We start from the raw sequence: 22,602 nt of genomic DNA, 5'->3' as shown, positions 1-22,602 counted from the left end.
TCGTGGTGGAGATGGTGGTGGTGATGGTGATGGTGGTGATGGTGGTGATGGTGGTGGTGATGGTGGTGGTGATGTTGGTTATTGTGGTGATTGTGGTGATGGTGATGGTGGTGGTGATGATGGTGATGTTGGTGATGGTGATGGTGATGATGGTGGTGGTGTTGATGGTGGGGATGATGGTGGTAATGGTTGTGATTGTGGTGGTGATGGTGGTGATGGTGGTGATGGTGTTTGTGATGGTGGTGGTGATGTTGGTGCTGATGGTGGTGGTGATGGTGGTGATGGTGGTGGTGATGGTGGTGATGATGGTGGTGATGGTGGTGGTGGTAATGGTGGTGATGGTGGTGGTGGTAATGGTGGTGATGGTGGTCATGATGGTGGTGATGGTGGTGATGGTGGTGATGGTGATGGTGGTGGTAATGGTGGTGATGGTGGTGGTGATGGTGATGATGGTGGTGATGTTGGTGGTGGTGATGGTAGTGATGATGGTGGTGATGGTGGTGATGGTGGTGGTGATGGTGGTGGCGATGGTGGTGATGGTTGTGATGATGGTGGTGGTGATGGTGGTGATGGTGGTGGTGATGGTGGTGATGGTGGTGGGATGGTGGTGGTGATGGTGGTGATGGTGATGCTGGTGGTGATGGTGGTGGTGGTGAGGGTGGTGGTGATGGTGATGATGGTGGTGATGGTGGTGGTGGCGGTGATGGTGGTGGTGATGGTGGTGATGGTGGTGGTGATGGTGGTGGTGATGGTCGTGGTGATGGTGGTGATGGTGGTGGTGATGGTGGTGGTGATGGTGGTCATGGTGGTGATGGTGGTGATGGTGATGGTGGTGGTGATGGTGGTGATGGTGGTGGTGGTGATGGTGGTGGTGATGGTGGTGATGGTGATGGTGGTGATGGTGGTGGAGATGGTGGTGGTGATGGTGATGGTGGTGATGGTGGTGGTGATGGTGGTGGTGATGGTGGTGATGGTGGTGATGGTGATGATGGTGGTGGTGGTGATGGTGGTGATGATAGTGGTGATGGTGGTGATGGTGGTGGTGGTGATGGTGGTGATGGTGTTTGTGATGGTGGTGGTGATGGTGGTGGTGATGGTGGTGATGGTGGTGGTGATGGTGCTGGTGGTGATGGTGATGGTGGTGATGGTGGTGGTGATGGTGGTGATGGTGGTGGTGATGGTGGTGATGATGGTGGTGATGGTGGTGGTGATGGTGGTAATGGTGGTGATGATGGTGGTGATGGTGGTGATGGTGATGGTGGTGATGGTGGTGATGGTGATGGTGGTGTTGATGGTGGTGATGGTGTTGGTGGTGATGGTGGTGGTGATGGTGTTTGTGATGGTGGTGATGGTGGTGATGGTGGTGATGGTGGTGGTGATGGTGGTGATGGTGGTGCTGATGGTGGTGGTGATGGTGGTGATGGTCTTGGTGATGGTGGTGGTGATGGTGGTGATGGTGGTGGTGATGGTGATGATCGTGGTGGAGATGGTGGTGGTGATGGTGATGGTGGTGATGGTGGTGGTGGTGATGGTGGTGATGGTGGTGATGGTGATGGTGGTGGTGGTGATGGTGGTGATGGTGGTGATGGTGGTGGTGATGGTGGTGGTGGTGGTGATGGTGGTGGTGATGGTGGTGGTGGTGGTGATGGTGGTGATGGTGATGGTGGTGATCATGGTGGTGATGTTGGTGATGATGGTGGTCATGGTGGTGATGGTGGTGGTGATGGTGGTGATGGTGGTGATGGTGGTGATGGTGGTGTTGGTGATGGTGATGGTGGTGATGGTGATGGTGGTGATGGTGGTGGAGATGGTGGTGGTGATGGTGATGGTGGTGGTGTTTGTGATGGTGATGATGGTGGTGATGGTGGTGGTCATGGTGGTGGTGGTGGTGATGGTGGTGATGGTGGTGATGGTGATGGTGGTGGAGATGGTGGTGGTGGTGGAGATGGTGGTGGTGATGATGGTGGTGGTGATGATGGTGGTGATGGTGGTGGTGATGGTGTTTGTGATGGTGGTGATGGTGGTGATGGTGATGGTGGTGGTGATGGTCGTGATGGTGGTGATGATGGTGGTGATGGTGATGATGGTGGTGATGATGGTGATGATGGTGGTGATGGTGGTGATGGTGGTGGTGATGGTGGTGATGGTGGTGGTAATGGTGGTGATGGTGGTGATGATGGTGGTGATGGTGGTGGTGGTGGTGATGGTGGTGGTGGTGATGGTGGTGGTGGTGATGGTGGTGATGGTGATGCTGGTGGTGATGGTGGTGGTGAGGGTGGTGGTGATGGTGATGATAGTGGTGATGGTGGTGGTGATGTTGGTGATGGTGGTGGTGATGCTGGTGGTGATGGTGGTGATGGTCTTGGTGATGTTGGTGGTGGTGATGGTGATGGTGGTGATGGTGGTGATGGTGGTGGTGATGGTGGTGGTGATGTTGGTTATTGTGGTGATTGTGGTGATGGTGATGGTGGTGGTGATGATGGTGATGTTGGTGATGGTGATGGTGATGATGGTGGTGGTGTTGATGGTGGGGATGATGGTGGTAATGGTTGTGATGGTGGTGGTGATGGTGGTGATGGTGGTGATGGTGTTTGTGATGGTGGTGGTGATGTTGGTGCTGATGGTGGTGGTGATGGTGGTGATGGTGGTGGTGATGGTGGTGATGATGGTGGTGATGGTGGTGGTGGTAATGGTGGTGATGGTGGTGGTGGTAATGGTGGTGATGGTGGTCATGATGGTGGTGATGGTGGTGATGGTGGTGATGGTGATGGTGGTGGTAATGGTGGTGATGGTGGTGGTGATGGTGATGATGGTGGTGATGTTGGTGGTGGTGATGGTAGTGATGATGGTGGTGATGGTGGTGATGGTGGTGGTGATGGTGGTGGTGATGGTGGTGATGGTTGTGATGATGGTGGTGGTGATGGTGGTGATGGTGGTGGTGATGGTGGTGATGGTGGTGGGATGGTGGTGGTGATGGTGGTGATGGTGATGCTGGTGGTGATGGTGGTGGTGTTGAGGGTGGTGGTGATGGTGATGATGGTGGTGATGGTGGTGGTGGCGGTGATGGTGGTGGTGATGGTGGTGATGGTGGTGGTGATGGTGGTGGTGATGGTCGTGGTGATGGTGGTGATGGTGGTGGTGATGGTGGTGGTGATGGTGGTCATGGTGGTGATGGTGGTGATGGTGATGGTGGTGGTGATGGTGGTGATGGTGGTGGTGGTGATGGTGGTGGTGATGGTTGTGATGGTGATGGTGGTGATGGTGGTGGAGATGGTGGTGGTGATGGTGATGGTGGTGATGGTGGTGGTGATGGTGGTGGTGATGGTGGTGATGGTGGTGATGGTGATGATGGTGGTGGTGGTGATGGTGGTGATGATAGTGGTGATGGTGGTGATGGTGGTGGTGGTGATGGTGGTGATGGTGTTTGTGATGGTGGTGGTGATGGTGGTGGTGATGGTGGTGATGGTGGTGGTGATGGTGCTGGTGGTGATGGTGATGGTGGTGATGGTGGTGGTGATGGTGGTGATGGTGGTGGTGATGGTGGTGATGATGGTGGTGATGGTGGTGGTGATGGTGGTAATGGTGGTGATGATGGTGGTGATGGTGGTGATGGTGATGGTGGTGATGGTGGTGATGGTGATGGTGGTGTTGATGGTGGTGATGGTGTTGGTGGTGATGGTGGTGGTGATGGTGTTTGTGATGGTGGTGATGGTGGTGATGGTGGTGATGGTGGTGGTGGTGGTGATGGTGGTGATGGTGATGATGGTGGTGATGGTGATGGTGGTGATGGTGGTGGTGATGGTGTTTGTGATGGTGGTGATGGTGGTGATGGTGATGGTGGTGGTGATGGTCGTGATGGTGGTGATGATGGTGGTGATGGTGATGATGGTGGTGATGATGGTGATGATGGTGGTGATGGTGGTGGTGATGGTGGTGATGGTGGTGGTAATGGTGGTGATGGTGGTGATGATGGTGGTGATGGTGGTGGTGGTGGTGATGGTGGTGATGGTGGTGATGATGGTGGTGGTGATGGTGGTGATGGTGGTGGTGATGGTGGTGGTGGTGATGGTGGTGATGCTGGTGGTGATGGTGGTGGTGAGGGTGGTGGTGATGGTGATGATAGTGGTGATGGTGGTGGTGATGGTGGTGATGGTGGTGGTGATGGTGGTGGTGATGGTGGTGATGGTCTTGGTGATGGTGGTGGTGATGATGGTGATGGTGGTGATGGTGGTGGTGATGGTGGTGATGGTGGTGGTGATGGTGATGATCGTGGTGGAGATGGTGGTGGTGATGGTGATGGTGGTGATGGTGGTGGTGATGGTGGTGGTGATGGTGGTTATTGTGGTGATTGTGGTGATGGTGATGGTGATGATGGTGATGTTGGTGATGGTGATGGTGATGATGGTGGTGGTGTTGATGGTGATGGTGGTGATGGTGGTAATGGTTGTGATGGTGGTGGTGATGGTGGTGATGGTGGTTGTGATGGTGATGGTGGTGGTGGTGATGCTGGTGGTGGTGGTGATGATGGTGGTGATGGTGGTGATGGTGATGGTAGTGATGGTGGTGGTGATGATGATGATGGTGGTGGTGATGGTGGTGATGTTGATGATGGTGGTGGTGGTGATGGTGGGGATGATGGTGGTGATGGTGGTGATGATGGTGGTGATGGTGGTGACGACGGTGGCGATGGTGGTGGTGATGGTGGTGATGGTGGTGGTGATGGTGGTGATGGTGGTGATGACGGTGATGACGGTGGCGATGGTGGTGGTGATGGTGGTGATGGTGGTGGTGATGGTGGTGATGGTGGTGGTGATGGTGGTGATAGTGGTGATGGTGATGATGATGTTGGTGAAGGTGGTGATGGTGTTGATGGTTGGGGTGATGGTGGTGGTGATGGTGGTGGTGATGGTGATGGTGGTGATGGTAGTGGTGATGGTGGTGATGGTGATGATGGTGGTGATGGTGGTCGTGGTGATGGTGGTGATGGTGATGGTGGTGATGGTGATGATGATGGTGGTGATGGTGATGATGGTGGTGGTGATGGTGATGATAATGGTGATGGTGATGATGGTGATGGTGGTGATGGTGGTGATGGTGGTGATAGTGGTGGTGGTGATGGTGGTGATGGTGATGATGGTGGTGGTGATGGTGATGGTCGTGATGGTGGTGATGGTGATAGTGGTGATGGTGGTGATGGTGATGATGGTGGTGGTGGTGATGGTGGTGGTGATGGTGGTGATGGTGATTCTGATGATGTTAGTGATATTAGTGATGTTAGTGATGATGGTGATGATGGTGGTGATGGTGGTGATGGTGGTGGTTATGGTGGTGATGATGTTAGTGGTGCTGGTGTTGATGGTGTTGATGGTGTTGATGGTGGTGGTGATGGTGATGGTGGTGGTGTTAATGGTGGTGGTAATGGTGGTGGTGGTGATGGTGGTGATGGTGATGATGTAAGAGAGATAATGGTGTTTGTGGTGGTGATGGTGATGATGATGATGATGTTGATGGTGATGATGTAAGCGAGAGAATGGTGTTTGTGGTGGTGATGGTGATGATGGTGATGATCCTGAAGATGTAAGGGAGATAATGGTGTTTGTGGTGTTTGCAGTGGTGATGATGATGATGCTGATGGTGATGGTGGTGTTGATGGTGATGGTGGTGTTGATGGTGTTAGTGATGATGTAAGAGAGATAATGGTGTTTGTGGTGGTGATGGTGATGATGGTGGTGATGATGATTGTGTTAGTGATGATGTAAGTGAGATAATGGTGTTTGTGGTGGTGATGGTGATGATGGTGATGGTGTTAGTGATGATGTAAGAGAGATAGTGGTGTTTGTGGTGGTGATGATGGTGATGTTGATGATGATGTTGATGGTGGTGATGATGTAAGAGAGATAATGGTGTTTGTGGTGGTGATGGTGATGATGCTGATCATGATGATGTAAGAGAGATAATGGTGTTTGTGGTGGTGATGGTGATGATGATGCTGATGGTGGTGATGGTGGTCGTGGTGATGGTGGTGATGGTGATGGTGGTGATGGTGATGATGATGGTGGTGATGGTGATGATGGTGGTGGTGATGGTGATGATAATGGTGATGGTGATGATGGTGATGGTGGTGATGGTGGTGATGGTGATGATGGTGGTGATGGTGATGATGGTGGTGATGGTGGTCGTGGTGATGGTGGTGATGGTGGTGATGGTGATGATGATGGTGGTGATGGTGATGGTGGTGATGGTGGTGATGGTGATGATTTTGGTGATAGTGGTGGTGGTGATGGTGGTGATGGTGATGGTCATGATGGTGGTGGTGATGGTGATGGTCGTGATGGTGGTGATGGTGATAGTGGTGATGGTGGTGATGGTGATGATGGTGGTGATGGTGATGGTGGTGATGGTGGTGGTGGTGATGGTGATGGTGGTGATGGTGGTGATGGTGGTGATGGTGATTCTGATGATGTTAGTGATATTAGTGATGTTAGTGATGATGGTGATGATGGTGGTGATGGTGGTGATGGTGGTGGTTATGGTGGTGATGATGTTAGTGGTGCTGGTGATGGTGTTGATGGTGTTGATGGTGTTGATGGTGGTGGTGATGGTGATGGTGGTGGTGTTAATGGTGGTGGTAATGGTGGTGATGGTGGTGGTGGTGATGGTGGTGATGGTCGAGGTGATGGTGGTAATGTTGTTGGTGGTGATGGTGTTGATGGTGATGATGTTGATGGTGATGATGTAAGAGAGATAATGGTGTTTGTGGTGGTGATGTTGATGATGGTGATGATCCTGATGATGTAAGGGAGATAATGGTGTTTGTGGTGTTTGCAGTGGTGATGATGATGATGGTGGTGTTGATGGTGATGGTGGTGTTGATGGTGTTAGTGATGATGTAAGAAAGATAATGGTGTTTGTGGTGGTGATGGTGATGATGGTGGAGATGATGATGGTGTTAGTGATGATGTAAGTGAGATAATGGTGTTTGTGGTGGTGATGGTGATGATGGTGATGGTGTTAGTGATGATGTAAGAGAGATAATGGTGTTTGTGGTGGTGATGATGGTGATGTTGATGATGATGTTGATGGTGGTGATGATGTAAGAGAGATAATGGTGTTTGTGGTGGTGATGGTGATGATGGTGATGGTGTTAGTGATGATGTAAGAGAGATAATGGTGTTTGTGCTGGTGATGGTGATGGTGATGATGTAAGAGAGATAATGGTGTTTGTGGTGGTGATGGTGGTGATGGTGATGATGGTGGTGATGGTGATGGTGGTGATGGTGGTGGTGGTGATGGTGATGGTGGTGATGGTGGTGATGGTGGTGATGGTGATTCTGATGATGTTAGTGATATTAGTGATGTTAGTGATGATGGTGATGATGGTGGTGATGGTGGTGATGGTGGTGGTTATGGTGGTGATGATGTTAGTGGTGCTGGTGATGGTGTTGATGGTGTTGATGGTGTTGATGGTGGTGGTGATGGTGATGGTGGTGGTGTTAATGGTGGTGGTAATGGTGGTGATGGTGGTGGTGGTGATGGTGGTGATGGTCGAGGTGATGGTGGTAATGTTGTTGGTGGTGATGGTGTTGATGGTGATGATGTTGATGGTGATGATGTAAGAGAGATAATGGTGTTTGTGGTGGTGATGTTGATGATGGTGATGATCCTGATGATGTAAGGGAGATAATGGTGTTTGTGGTGTTTGCAGTGGTGATGATGATGATGGTGGTGTTGATGGTGATGGTGGTGTTGATGGTGTTAGTGATGATGTAAGAGAGATAATGGTGTTTGTGGTGGTGATGGTGATGATGGTGGAGATGATGATGGTGTTAGTGATGATGTAAGTGAGATAATGGTGTTTGTGGTGGTGATGGTGATGATGGTGATGGTGTTAGTGATGATGTAAGAGAGATAATGGTGTTTGTGGTGGTGATGATGGTGATGTTGATGATGATGTTGATGGTGGTGATGATGTAAGAGAGATAATGGTGTTTGTGGTGGTGATGGTGATGATGGTGATGGTGTTAGTGATGATGTAAGAGAGATAATGGTGTTTGTGCTGGTGATGGTGATGGTGATGATGTAAGAGAGATAATGGTGTTTGTGGTGGTGATGGTGATGATGGTGGTGATGTTGGTGATGCTGGTGATGGTGATGGTGGTTGTGATGGTGGTGGTGGTGATGGTGGTGATGCTGGTGGTGGTGGTGGTGATGGTGGTGGTGATGGTGATGGTGTTGGTGGTGATGATGGTGGTGATGGTGGTGATGGTGATGGTAGTGATGGTGGTGGTGATGATGATGGTGGTGATGGTGATGGTGGTGATGTTGATGATGGTGGTGGTGATGGTGATGGTGGGGATGATGGTGGTGATGGTGGTGATGATGGTGGTGATGGTGGTGATGCTGGTGATGCTGGTGATGGTGATGGTGGTTGTGATGGTGATGGTGGTGATGGTGGTGATGCTGGTGGTGGTGATGGTGGTGGTGATGGTAATGGTGGTGGTGATGATGGTGGTGATGGTGGTGATGGTGATGGTAGTGATGGTGGTGGTAGTGATGATGATGATGATGATGGTGGTGATGGTGATGGTGGTGATGTTGATGATGGTGGTGGTGATGATGGTGATGGTGGGGATGATGGTGGTGATGGTGGTGATGATGGTGGTGATGGTGGTGATGACGGTGGCGATGGTGGTGATGATGGTGGTGATGGTGGTGGTGATGGTGGTGATGGTGGTGATGACGGTGGCGATGGTGGTGGTGATGGTGGTGATGGTGGTGGTGATGGTGGTGATGGTGGTGGTGATGGTGGTGATAGTGGTGATGGTGGTGATGATGTTGGTGAAGGTGGTGATGGTATTGATGGTTGGGGTGATGGTGGTGGTGATGGTGGTGGTGATGGTGGTGATGGTGGTGATGGTGATGGTGGTGATGGTGGTAATGGTGATGGTGGTGATGGTGGTGGTGATGGTGGTGATGGTGGTGATGGTGGTCGTGGTGATGGTGGTGATGGTGATGGTGGTGATGGTGATGATGATGGTGGTGATGGTGATGATGGTGGTGGTGATGGTGATGATAATGGTGATGGTGATGATGGTGATGGTGGTGATGGTGGTGATGGTGATGATGGTGGTGATAGTGGTGGTGATGGTTGTGATGGTGATGATGGTGGTGGTGATGGTCGTGATGGTGGTGATGGTGATAGTGGTGATGGTGGTGATGGTGATGATGGTGGTGATGGTGATGGTGGTGATGGTGGTGGTGGTGGTGATGGTGGTGGTGATGGTGGTGGTGATGGTGGTGATGGTGGTGGTGGTGGTGATGGTGGTGGTGATGGTGATGGTGGTGATGGTGGTGATGGTGGTGATGGTGATTCTGATGATGTTAGTGATATTAGTGATGTTAGTGATGATGGTGATGATGGTGGTGATGGTGGTGATGGTGGTGGTTATGGTGGTGATGATGTTAGTGGTGCTGGTGATGGTGTTGATGGTGTTGACGGTGTTGATGGTGGTGGTGATGGTGATGGTGGTGGTGTTAATGGTGGTGGTAATGGTGGTAATGGTGGTAATGGTGATGATGGTGGTGGTGGTGGTGATGGTGGTGATGGTCGAGGTGATGGTGGTAATGTTGGTGGTGGTGATGGTGTTGATGGTGATGATGTTGATGGTGATGATGTAAGAGAGATAATGGTGTTTGTGGTGGTGATGGTGATGATGTTGATGGTGATGATGTAAGCGAGATAATGGTGTTTGTGGTGGTGATGGTGATGATGATGGTGATGATGCTGATGATGTAAGAGAGATAATGGTGTTTGTGGTGGTGATGGTGATGATGTTGATGGTGATGATGTAAGAGAGATAATGGTGTTTGTGGTGGTGATGGTGATGTTGGTGATGGTGTTAGTGATGATGTAAGAGAGATGATTGTGTTTGTGGTGGTGGTGATGGTGATGTTGATGATGATGTTGATGTGGTGATGATGTAAGAGAGATAATGGTGTTTGTGGTGGTGATGGTGATGATGGTGATGATGTTGATGGTGGTGATGATGTAAGAGAGATAATGGTGTTTGTGGTGGTGATGGTGGTGTTAATGGTGGTGGTAATGGTGGTAATGGTGGTAATGGTGGTGGTGATGGTGGTGGTGATGGTCGAGGTGATGGTGGTAATGTTGGTGGTGGTGTTGATGGTGATGATGTTGATGGTGATGATGTAAGAGAGATAATGGTGTTTGTGGTGGTGATGGTGATGATGATGGTGATGATGTAAGAGAGATAATGGTGTTTGTGGTGGTGATGGTGATGATGGTGGTGATGATGATGGTGTTAGTGATGATGCAAGTGAGATAATGGTGTTTGTGGTGGTGATGGTGATGATGGTGATGGTGTTAGTGATGATGTAAGAGAGATGATGGTGTTTGTGGTGTTGGTGATGGTGATGTTGATGATGATGTTGATGTGGTGATGATGTAAGAGAGATAATGGTGTTTGTGGTGGTGATGGTGATGATGATGGTGATGATGTAAGAGAGATAATGGTGTTTGTGGTGGTGATGGTGATGATGGTGGTGATGATGTAAGAGAGATAATAGTGATTGTGGTGGTGATGGTGATGATGGTGATGATGTTGATGGTGATGATGTAAGAGAGATAATGTTGTTTGTGGTGGTGATGGTGATGATGGTGGTGATGATGTAAGAGAGACAATGTTGTTTGTGGTGTTGATGGTGATGTTGATGATGATGTTGATTGTGGTGATGATGTAAGAGAGATAATGGTGTTTGTGGTGTTGATGGTGATGATGATGGTGATGATGTAAGCGAGATAATGGTGTTTGTGGTGGTGATGGTGATGATGATGATGATGCTGATGGTGATGATGTAAGAGAGATAATGGTGTTTGTGGTGGTGATGGTGATGATGTTGATGCTGATGGTGATGATGTAAGAGAGATAATGGTGTTTGTGGTGGTGATGGTGATGCTGATGATGCTGATGGTGATGATGTAAGAGAGATAATGGTGTTTGTGGTGGTGGTGATGGTGATGATGATGGTGATGATGATGATGTAAGAGAGATAATGGTGTTTGTGGTGGTGATGGTGATGATGGTAATGATGATGATGATGTTGATGGTGATGATGTAAGAGATAATGGTGTTTGTGGTGGTGATGGTGGTGATGATGATGCTGATGATGTAAGAGAGATAATGGTGTTTGTGGTGGTGATGGTGATGATGATGATGCTGATGGTGATGATGTAAGCGAGATAATGGTGTTTGTGGTGGTGATGGTGATGATGATGCTGATGGTGATGATGTAAGAGAGATAATGGTGTTTGTGGTGGTGATGGTGATGATGATGGTGATGATGTAAGAGAGATAATGGTGTTTGTGGTGGTGATGATGGTGATGATGATGCTGATGGTGATGATGTAAGAGAGATAATGGTGTTTGTGGTGGTGATGGTGATGATGATGTAAGAGAGATAATGGTGTTTGTGGTGGTGATGGTGGTGATGATGATGCTGATGGTGATGATGTAAGCGAGATAATGGTGTTTGTGGTGGTGATGGTGATGATGATGATGCTGATGGTGATGATATAAGAGAGATAATGGTGTTTGTGGTGGTGATGGTGATGATGATGCTGATGGTGATGATATAAGAGAGATAATGGTGTTTGTGGTGATGATGCTGATGGTGATGGTGGTGTTGATGGTGATGATGTAAGAGAGATAATGGTGTTTGTGGTGGTGATGGTGGTGATGATGATGGTGATGATGTAAGAGAGATAATGTTGTTTGTGGTGGTGATGGTGGTGATGATGATGTTGATGGTGATGATGTAAGAGAGATAATGGTGTTTGTGGTGGTGATGGTGATGATGATGGTGATGATGTAAGAGAGATAATGGTGTTTGTGGTGGTGATGGTGATGATGTTGATGGTGATGATGTAAGAGAGATAATGGTGTTTGTGGTGGTGATGGTGGTGATGATGATGTTGATGGTGATGATGTAAGAGAGATAATGGTGTTTGTGGTGGTGATGGTGATGATGTTGATGGTGATGATGATGATGTAAGAGAGATAATGGTGTTTGTGGTGGTGATGGTGATGATGATGATGCTGATGGTGATGATGTAAGAGAGATAATGGTGTTTGTGGTGGTGATGGTGATGGTGGTGATGCTGATGGTGATGATGTAAGAGAGATAATGGTGTTTGTGGTGCTGTCTGGGTCTGCATGCGACACGACATGACCGTGCCAAGCGACGTTCTACAACCTTCCCCCACCGTTTGTTTATGACGCCGGTGGTGAGGGTGGCCGTGTGTGTGTGTCTGTGTGTTTGTTTGTCTGTGTGTGTGTCTGTGTGTGTGTCTGTGTGTGTGTGTCTGTGTGTGTGTGTCTGTGTGTGTGTGTGTCTGTGTGTGTTTGTGTGTGTGTGTGTCTGTGTGTGTGTGTGTCTGTGTGTGTGTGTCTGTGTGTGTGTGTATGTGTCTGTGTGTCTGTGTCTGTGAGTGTGTGTTTGTGTGTGTGTGTCTGTGTGTTTGTCTGTGTGTGTGTCTGTGTGTGTTTGTTTGTCTGTGTGTGTGTCTGTGTGTGTGTGTTTGTCTGTGTGTGTGTCTGTGTGTGTGTGTGTGTTTGTCTGTGTGTGTGTCTGTGTGTGTGCCTGTGTGTGTCTGTGTCTGTGTGTTTGTCTGTGTGTTTGTGTTTGTCTGTGTGTGTGTGTCTGTGTGTTTGTCTGTGTGTGTGTCTGTGTGTGTGTTTGTCTGTGTGTGTGTCTGTGTGTGTCTGTGTGTGTGTTTGTGTGTGTGTTTGTGTGTGTGTCTGTGTGTGTTTGTCTGTGTGTGTCTGTGTGTTTGTCTGTGTCTGTCTGTGTGTGTCTGTGTGTGTGTCTGTGTGTGTGTGTTTGTCTGTGTGTGTGTCTGTGTGTGTTTGTCGGTGTGTTTGTCTGTGTCTGTCTGTGTGTGTCTGTGTGTGTGTGTGTCTGTGTGTTTGTGTGTGTGTGTTTGTGTCTGTGTGTTTGTCTGTGTGTGTATGTGTCTGTGTGTTTGTCTGTGTCTGTCTGTCTGTGGGTGTGTCTGTGTGTGTTTGTGTGTGTGTGTCGGTGTGTTTGTCTGTGTGTGTGTGTCTGTGTGTTTGTGTGTGTGTGTCTGTGTGTTTGTGTGTGTGTATGTTTCTATGTGTTTGTCTGTGTCTGGCTGTCTGTCTGTGTGTGTCTGTGTGTTTGTGTGTGTGTATGTGTCCGTGTGTGTGTCTGTGTGTGTGTGTTTGTCTGTGTGTGTGTTTGTGTGTGTGTCTGTGTGTGTTTGTCTGTGTGTTTGTCTGTGTGTTTGTCTGTGTGTGTGTATGTGTCCGTGTGTGTCTGTGTGTGTTTGTCTGTGTGTGTATGTGTCTGTGTGTTTGTCTGTGTGTGTGTCTGTGTGTGTTGGTGTGTCTGTGTGTGTTTGTGTGTGTCTGTGTGTTTGTGTGTGTGTGTATGTGTCTGTGTGTTTGTCTGTGTGTGTATGTGTCTGTGTGTTTGTCTGTGTCTGTCTGTGTGTGTGTGTCGGTGTGTTTGTCTGTGTGTGTGTCTGTGTCTGTCTGTGTGTGTTTGTCTGTGTGTCTGTGTGTGTGTGTCTGTGTGTGTTTGTCTGTGTGTGTATGTGTCTGTGTGTTTGTCTGTGTGTGTGTCTGTGTGTGTCTGTGTGTCTGTATGTGTCTGTGTGTGTCTATGTGTGTCGGTGTGTTTGTCTGTGTGTGTATGTCTGTGTGTGTGTGTGTCGGTGTGTGTTTGTGTGTGTCTGTGTGTGTGTGGGTGTGTTTGTGTGTTTGTCTGTGTGTCTGTGTATGTGTGTGTGTCTGTGTGTGTGTCTGTGTGTGTCTGTGTGTTTGTCTGCGTGTGTCGGTGTGTTTGTCTGTGTGTGTCGGTGTGTGTGTGTGTCTGTGTGTGTGTGTCTGTGTGTCTGTGTGTGTGTCTGTGTGTGTGTGTCTGTGTGTCTGTGTGTGTGTCTGTGTGTCTGTGTGTGTGTCTGTGTGTCTGTGTCTGTGTGTGTATGTGTGTGTGTTTGTCTGTGTGTGTCGGTGTGTTTGTCTGTGTGTGTCGGTGTGTGTGTGTCTGTGTGTGTGTCTGTGTGTGTGTGTCTGTGTGTGTTGGTGTGTCTGTGTGTCTGTGGCTGTGTGTTTGTCTGTGTGTGTGTCTGTGTGTCTGTGTGTGTGTCTGTGTATGTGTGTTTGTCTGTGTGTGTCGGTGTCTCTGTGTGTGTGTCTGTCTGTGTGTGTGTGTCTGTGTGTGTGTGTGTCTGTGTGTGTCTGTGTATGTGTGTGTGTCGGTGTGTCTGTGTGTGTTTGACTGTGTGTTTCGGTGTGTCTGTGTGTGTGTGTCTGTGTGTGTGTTTGTCTGTGTGTGTCGGTGTGTCTCTGTGTGTGTGTCTTTGTGTGTGTCTGTGTGTGTGTGTCTATGTGTGTGTGTGTCTGTGTGTGTGTCTGTGTGTGTGCCTGTGTGTGTGTGTCTGTGTGTGTGTCTGTGTGTGTGTGTCTGTGTGTGTGTCTGTGTGTGTGTCTGTGTGTGTGCCTGTGTGTGTGTGTGTCTGTGTGTGTGTCTGTGTGTTTGTCTGTGTGTCTGTGTGTCTGTGTCTGTCTGTGTGTGTCGGTGTGTCTGTGTGTGTCTGTGTGTCTGTGTGTGTATGTGTGTGTGTCTGTGTGTGTGTCTCTGAGTTTGTGTGTGTCTGTGTGTCTGTCTGTGAGTTTGTGTGTGTCTGTGTGTCTGTCTGTGAGTTTGTGTGCGTGTCTGTGTGTGTGTGAGTGATTGAGTCTGTGAGTCTGTAGGTATCTGCGTGGTGGTGAGTCTATGGGTCTCTATGATGAGTCTATGGGTATCTATGATGAGTCTGTGGGTCGCTATGATGAGTCTATGGGTCTCTATGATGAGTCTGTGGGTCTCTATGTTGAGTCTATGGGTCTCTGTGTGGTGGTGAGTCTTTGGGTCTCTATGATGAGTCTATAGGTCGCTATGATGAGTCTATGGGTCTCTATGATGAGTCTATGGGTCTGTGGGTCTCTATGATGAGTCTGTGGGTCTCTATGTGGTGATGAGTGTTTGGGTCTCTATGATGAGTCTATAGGTGGCTATGATGAGTCTATGGGTCTCTATGATGAGTCTGTGGGTCTCCGTTTGGTGATGATTCTGTGGGTCTCTATGATGAGTCTATGGGTCTCTATGATGAGTCTGTGGGTCTCTGTGTGGTGGTGAGTCTATGGGTCTCTATGATTAGTCTATGGGTCTCTGTTTGGTGGTGAGTCTATGGATCTCTATGATTAGTCTATGGGTCTCTGTGGTGAGTCTATGGGTCTCTGTGGTGAGTCTATGGGTCTATAAGATGAGTCTATGGGTCTCTATGATGAGTCTATGGGTCTCTGTGTGGTGAGTCTATGGTTCTCTATGATGAGTCTGTGGGTCTCTATGATGAGTCTGTGGGTCTCTATGGTGAGTCTGTGGGTCTCTATGATGAGTCTGTGGGTCTCTATGATGAGTCTGTAGGTCTCTATGATGAGTCGATGGGTCTCTATGATGAGTCTATGGGTCTGTGGGTCTCTATGATGAGTCTGTGGGTCTCTATGATGAGTCTATGGGTCTCTATGATGAGTCTATGGGTCTGTGGGTCTCTATGATGAGTCTATGTGTCTCTATGATGAGTCTATGGGTCTCTATGATGAGTCTATGGGTCTCTGTGTGTCTGCAGGGAAATGTGCCGTGCAAGTCCTAATGAGAAACCCATCACGGGCAGTCGGCAGTGGTAAAACTTCACCATAGACCTCTACCCCTATCACTTCACCATAGACCTCTATCACTCTACCATAGACCTCTATCACTTCACCATAGACCTCTATCACTCTACCATAGACCTCTACCCCTATCACTTCACCATAGACCTCTATCACTTTACCATATACCTCTATCACTTTACCATAGACCTCTATCACTTCACCATAGACCCCTATCACTTCACCATAGACCTCTATCACTTCACCATAGACCTCTATCACTTCACCATAGACCTCTACCCCTATCACTTCACCATAGACCTCTATCACTTTACCATAGACCTCTATCACTTCACCATAGACCTCTATCACTTCACTATAGACCTCTATCACTTCACCATAGACCTCTACCCCTATCACTTTACCATAGACCTCTATCACTTCACCATAGACCTCTGTCACTTCACCATAGACCTCTCTCACTTCACCATAGACCTCTATCACTTCACCATAGACCTCTATCACTTTACCATAGACCTCTATCACTTCACCATAGACCTCTATCCTTCACCATAGACCTCTATCACTTCACCATAGACCTCTCTCACTTCACCATAGACCCCTATCACTTTACCATAGACCTCTATCACTTTACCATAGACCTCTATCACTTTACCATAGACCTCTATCACTTCACCATAGACCTCTATCACTTTACCATAGACCTCTACCCCTATCACTTCACCATAGACCTCTATCACTTCACCATAGACCTCTATCACTTTACCATAGACCCCTATCACTTTACCATAGACCTCTATCACTTCACCATAGACCTCTATCACTTCAGCATAGACCCCTATCACTTTACCATAGACCTCTATCACTTTACCATAGACCTCTGTCACCTTACCATAGACCTCTATCACTTTACCATAGACCTCTATCACTTTACCATAGACCTCTATCACTTTGCCATAGACCTCTATCACTTTACCATAGACCTCTATCACTTCACCATAGACCCCTATCACTTCACCATAGACCTCTATCACTTCACCATAGGCCCTATCACTTCACCATAGACCCCTATCACTTCACCATAGACCCCTATCACTTCACCATAGACCTCTATCACTTCACCATAGGCCCTATCACTTCACCATAGACCCCTATCACTTCACCATAGACCTCTACCCCTATCACTTCACCATAGACCTCTATCACTTCACCATAGACCTCTATCACTTCACCATAGACCTCTACCCCTACCACTTCACCATAGACCTCTATCACTTCACCATAGACCTCTATCACTTCACCATAGACCTCTATCACTTCACCATAGACCTCTATCACTTCACCAAAGACCTCTATCACTCCACCATAGACCTCTATCACTTCACCATAGACCTCTATCACTTCACCATAGACCTCTATCACTTTACCATAGACCTCTATCACTTCACCATAGACCTCTATCACTTCACCATAGACCTCTATCACTTCACCATAGACCTCTACCCCTATCACTTTACCATAGTCCTCTATCACTTCACCATAAACCTCTATCACTTTACCATAGACCTCTATCACTTTACCATAGACCTCTACCCCATCACTTCACCATAGACCTCTACCCCTATCACTTCACCATAGACCTCTATCACTTTACCATAGACCTCTATCACTTTACCATAGACCTCTATCACTTCACCATAGACCTCTATCACTTCACCATAGACCTCTACCCTATCACTTCACCATAGACCTCTATCACTTCACCATAGACCTCTATCACTGTACCATAGACCTCTATCACTTCACCATAGACCTCTATCACTTCACCATAGACCTCTATCACTGTACCATAGACCTCTATCACTTCACCATAGACCTCTATCACTTCACCATAGACCTCTATCACTTTACCATAGACCTCTATCACTTCACCATAGACCTCTACCCCTATCACTTTACCATAGACCTCTACCCCTATCACTTTACCATAGACCTCTATCACTTCACCATAGACCTCTACCCCTATCACTTTACCATAGACCTCTACCCCTATCACTTCACCATAGACCTCTATCACTTCACCATAGACCTCTACCCTATCACTTCACCATAGACCTCTATCACTTTACCATAGACCTCTATCACTTCACCATAGACCTCTATCACTGTACCATAGACCTCTATCACTTCACCATAGACCTCTATCACTTCACCATAGACCTCTATCACTGTACCATAGACCTCTATCACTTCACCATAGACCTCTATCACTTCACCATAGACCTCTATCACTTTACCATAGACCTCTATCACTTCACCATAGACCTCTACCCCTATCACTTTACCATAGACCTCTACCCCTATCACTTTACCATAGACCTCTATCACTTCACCATAGACCTCTACCCCTATCACTTCACCATAGACCTCTACCCCTATCACTTCACCATAAACCTCTATCACTTTACCATAGACCTCTATCACTTTACCATAGACCTCTATCACTTCACCATAGACCTCTATCACTTCACCATAGACCTCTATCACTTCACCATAGACCTCTATCACTTCACCAAAGACCTCTATCACTCCACCATAGACCTCTATCACTTCACCATAGACCTCTATCACTTCACCATAGACCTCTATCACTTTACCATAGACCTCTATCACTTCACCATAGACCTCTATCACTTCACCATAGACCTCTATCACTTCACCATAGACCTCTATCACTTCACCATAGACCTCTACCCCTATCACTTTACCATAGTCCTCTATCACTTCACCATAAACCTCTATCACTTTACCATAGACCTCTATCACTTCACCATAGACCTCTATCACTTCACCATAGACCTCTATCACTTCACCATAGACCTCTACCCTATCACTTCACCATAGACCTCTATCACTTTACCATAGACCTCTATCACTTCACCATAGACCTCTATCACTGTACCATAGACCTCTATCACTTCACCATAGACCTCTATCACTTCACCATAGACCTCTATCACTGTACCATAGACCTCTATCACTTCACCATAGACCTCTATCACTTCACCATAGACCTCTATCACTTTACCATAGACCTCTATCACTTCACCATAGACCTCTACCCCTATCACTTTACCATAGACCTCTACCCCTATCACTTTACCATAGACCTCTATCACTTCACCATAGACCTCTACCCCTATCACTTTACCATAGACCTCTACCCCTATCACTTTACCATAGACCTCTATCACTTCACCATAGACCTCTACCCCTATCACTTCACCATAAACCTCTATCACTTTACCATAGACCTCTATCACTTTACCATAGACCTCTATCACTTCACCATAGACCTCTATCACTTCACCATAGACCTCTATCACTTCACCATAGACCTCTATCACTTCACCAAAGACCTCTATCACTCCACCATAGACCTCTATCACTTCACCATAGACCTCTATCACTTCACCATAGACCTCTATCACTTTACCATAGACCTCTATCACTTCACCATAGACCTCTATCACTTCACCATAGACCTCTATCACTTCACCATAGACCTCTATCACTTCACCATAGACCTCTACCCCTATCACTTTACCATAGTCCTCTATCACTTCACCATAAACCTCTATCACTTTACCATAGACCTCTATCACTTTACCATAGACCTCTACCCCATCACTTCACCATAGACCTCTACCCCTATCACTTCACCATAGACCTCTATCACTTTACCATAGACCTCTATCACTTTACCATAGACCTCTATCACTTCACCATAGACCTCTATCACTTCACCATAGACCTCTACCCTATCACTTCACCATAGACCTCTATCACTTTACCATAGACCTCTATCACTTCACCATAGACCTCTATCACTGTACCATAGACCTCTATCACTTCACCATAGACCTCTATCACTTCACCATAGACCTCTATCACTGTACCATAGACCTCTATCACTTCACCATAGACCTCTATCACTTCACCATAGACCTCTATCACTTTACCATAGACCTCTATCACATCACCATAGACCTCTATCACTTCACCATAGACCTCTATCACTTTACCATAGACCTCTATCACTTCACCATAGACCTCTATCACTTCACCATAGACCTCTATCACTTTACCATAGACCTCTATCACTTCACCATAGACCTCTACCCCTATCACTTTACCATAGACCTCTACCCCTATCACTTCACCATAGACCTCTATCACTTCACCATAGACCCCTATCACTTCACCATAGACCTCTATCACTTTACCATAGACCTCTACCCTATCACTTCACCATAGACCTCTATCACTTCACCAAAGACCTCTATCACTCCACCATAGACCTCTATCACTTCACCATAGACCTCTATCACTTCACCATAGACCTCTATCACTTTACCATAGACCTCTATCACTTCACCATAGACCTCTATCACTTCACCATAGACCTCTATCACTTCACCATAGACCTCTATCACTTCACCATAGACCTCTACCCCTATCACTTTACCATAGTCCTCTATCACTTCACCATAAACCTCTATCACTTTACCATAGACCTCTATCACTTTACCATAGACCTCTACCCCATCACTTCACCATAGACCTCTACCCCTATCACTTCACCATAGACCTCTATCACTTTACCATAGACCTCTATCACTTTACCATAGACCTCTATCACTTCACCATAGACCTCTATCACTTCACCATAGACCTCTACCCTATCACTTCACCATAGACCTCTATCACTTTACCATAGACCTCTATCACTTCACCATAGACCTCTATCACTGTACCATAGACCTCTATCACTTCACCATAGACCTCTATCACTTCACCATAGACCTCTATCACTGTACCATAGACCTCTATCACTTCACCATAGACCTCTATCACTTCACCATAGACCTCTATCACTTTACCATAGACCTCTATCACATCACCATAGACCTCTATCACTTCACCATAGACCTCTATCACTTTACCATAGACCTCTATCACTTCACCATAGACCTCTATCACTTCACCATAGACCTCTATCACTTCACCATAGACCTCTACCCCTATCACTTTACCATAGACCTCTACCCCTATCACTTCACCATAGACCTCTATCACTTCACCATAGACCCCTATCACTTCACCATAGACCTCTATCACTTTACCATAGACCTCTATCACTTCACCAAAGACCTCTACCCCTATCACTTCACCCCCCCTTGACCCCCGTGACCTCCCCCCGTGACCCCAATGCCCCCCCGTGACCTCCCCCCGTGACCCCCCCGTGACCTCCCTCCGTGACCCCCCCCCGTGACCCCCCCCGTGACCCCCCCCGGTGACCCCCCCCGGTGACCCCCCCGTGACCCCCCCGTGACCCCCCCCCCCCATGACCCACCCATGACCCACCCATGACCCCCCCATGACCCCTCCTGACCCCCCGGTGACCCCCCCCCCCGTGACCCCCCGGTGACCCCCATGCCCCCCCCCCCAGGCTGTCTCTGCCACGCCTCTCGCTGCGTCGTCGTCTCTGGCGCCTCTCGGTGGGGGGAGGGGCCGGGGGTGGGGCGGGGGGAGGGGCGGGGGGAGAGGCCGGGGGCGGGGCCGGGGGCGGGGCCGAGGGCGGGGCCAGGGGAGGGCCCCGCCTCCATCCCCTGCGTCTGAGCCTCCCACTCCGTGCACTTTGCTGGGTCCTGGCACTCCACAGAAGCTTCAACAGCGTGAGGAGCTCCTCACCACCACCCTCACCAAAACCATCACCAACCTCACCACTATCACCACCCTCACCATCACCACCCTCACCACCCTCACCACCCTCACCATCACCCTCACCACCCTCACCACCCTAACCATCACTCTCACCATCACAATCACCACTATCACCACCCTCACCATTACCATCACCACCACCACCCTCACCACCACCCTCACCATCACCACCACCCTCACCATCACCACCACCCTCACCATCACTACCACCATCACCACCACCTTCACCATCACCAACATCACCGTCACTACCACCACCCTACTACCAACGCCACCCTCACCACTCACACTTACGAACACTCACACTTACGAACACTCACACTTACACACACTCACACTTACGAACACTCACACTTACGAACACTCACACTTACACACACTCACACTTACGAACACTCACACTTACGAACACTCACACTTACACACACTCACACTTACGAACACTCACACTTACGAACACTCTCACTTACACACACTCACACTTACACACACTCACACTTACGAACACTCACACTTATACACACTCACACTTACACACACTCACACTTACGAACACTCACACTTACGAACACCCTCACTTACACACACTCACACTTACACACACTCACACTTACGAACACTCTCACACTTACGAACACTCACACTTACGAACACTCTCACTTACGAACACTCACACTTACGAACACTCTCACTTACGAACACTCTCACTTACACACACTCCACACTTACGAACATTCCACACTTACGAACACTCACACTTACGCACACACTCACACTTATGAACACTCACACTTACGAACACTCTCACTTACGAACACTCTCACTTACGAACACTCTCACTTACGGACACTCACACTTACGAACACTCACACTTACACACACTCACACTTACGAACACTCACACTTACGAACACTCCACACTTACGAACACTCTCACTTACGGACACTCACACTTACGAACACTCACACTTACACACACTCACACTTACGAACACTCACACTTACACACACTCACACTTACACACACTCACACGTACGAACACTCACACTTACACACACT

The 22,602-nt window shown here is 48.2% G+C and overlaps 1 protein-coding gene across 1 annotated transcript in view; it reads left to right on the top strand.

Annotated features, from left to right (window-relative positions):
• LOC116958450 (phosphatidylserine decarboxylase proenzyme, mitochondrial-like) overlaps positions 1-22,602 on the top strand; it is a gene marked incomplete at its 3' end in the record, with an annotated part of 55,549 nt that overhangs the window by 4,615 nt on the left and 28,332 nt on the right. Inside the window, exons 2-3 of the mRNA XM_032981050.2 lie at positions 15,713-15,766; positions 21,268-21,493. Coding sequence (XP_032836941.2) covers positions 15,713-15,766; positions 21,268-21,493 — 280 coding nt within the window. The remainder of the gene's footprint in view (positions 1-15,712; positions 15,767-21,267; positions 21,494-22,602) is intronic.

Source organism: Petromyzon marinus (genome assembly GCF_048934315.1).
Source record: "Petromyzon marinus isolate PM22_M1 ecotype Great Lakes invasive population chromosome 77 unlocalized genomic scaffold, UKy_Petmar_22M1.pri1.0 chr77_unloc.2, whole genome shotgun sequence".
NCBI classification, from domain to species: Eukaryota; Metazoa; Chordata; class Hyperoartia; order Petromyzontiformes; family Petromyzontidae; genus Petromyzon; species Petromyzon marinus.
This window is presented reverse-complemented; position numbering and strand designations above follow the sequence as displayed.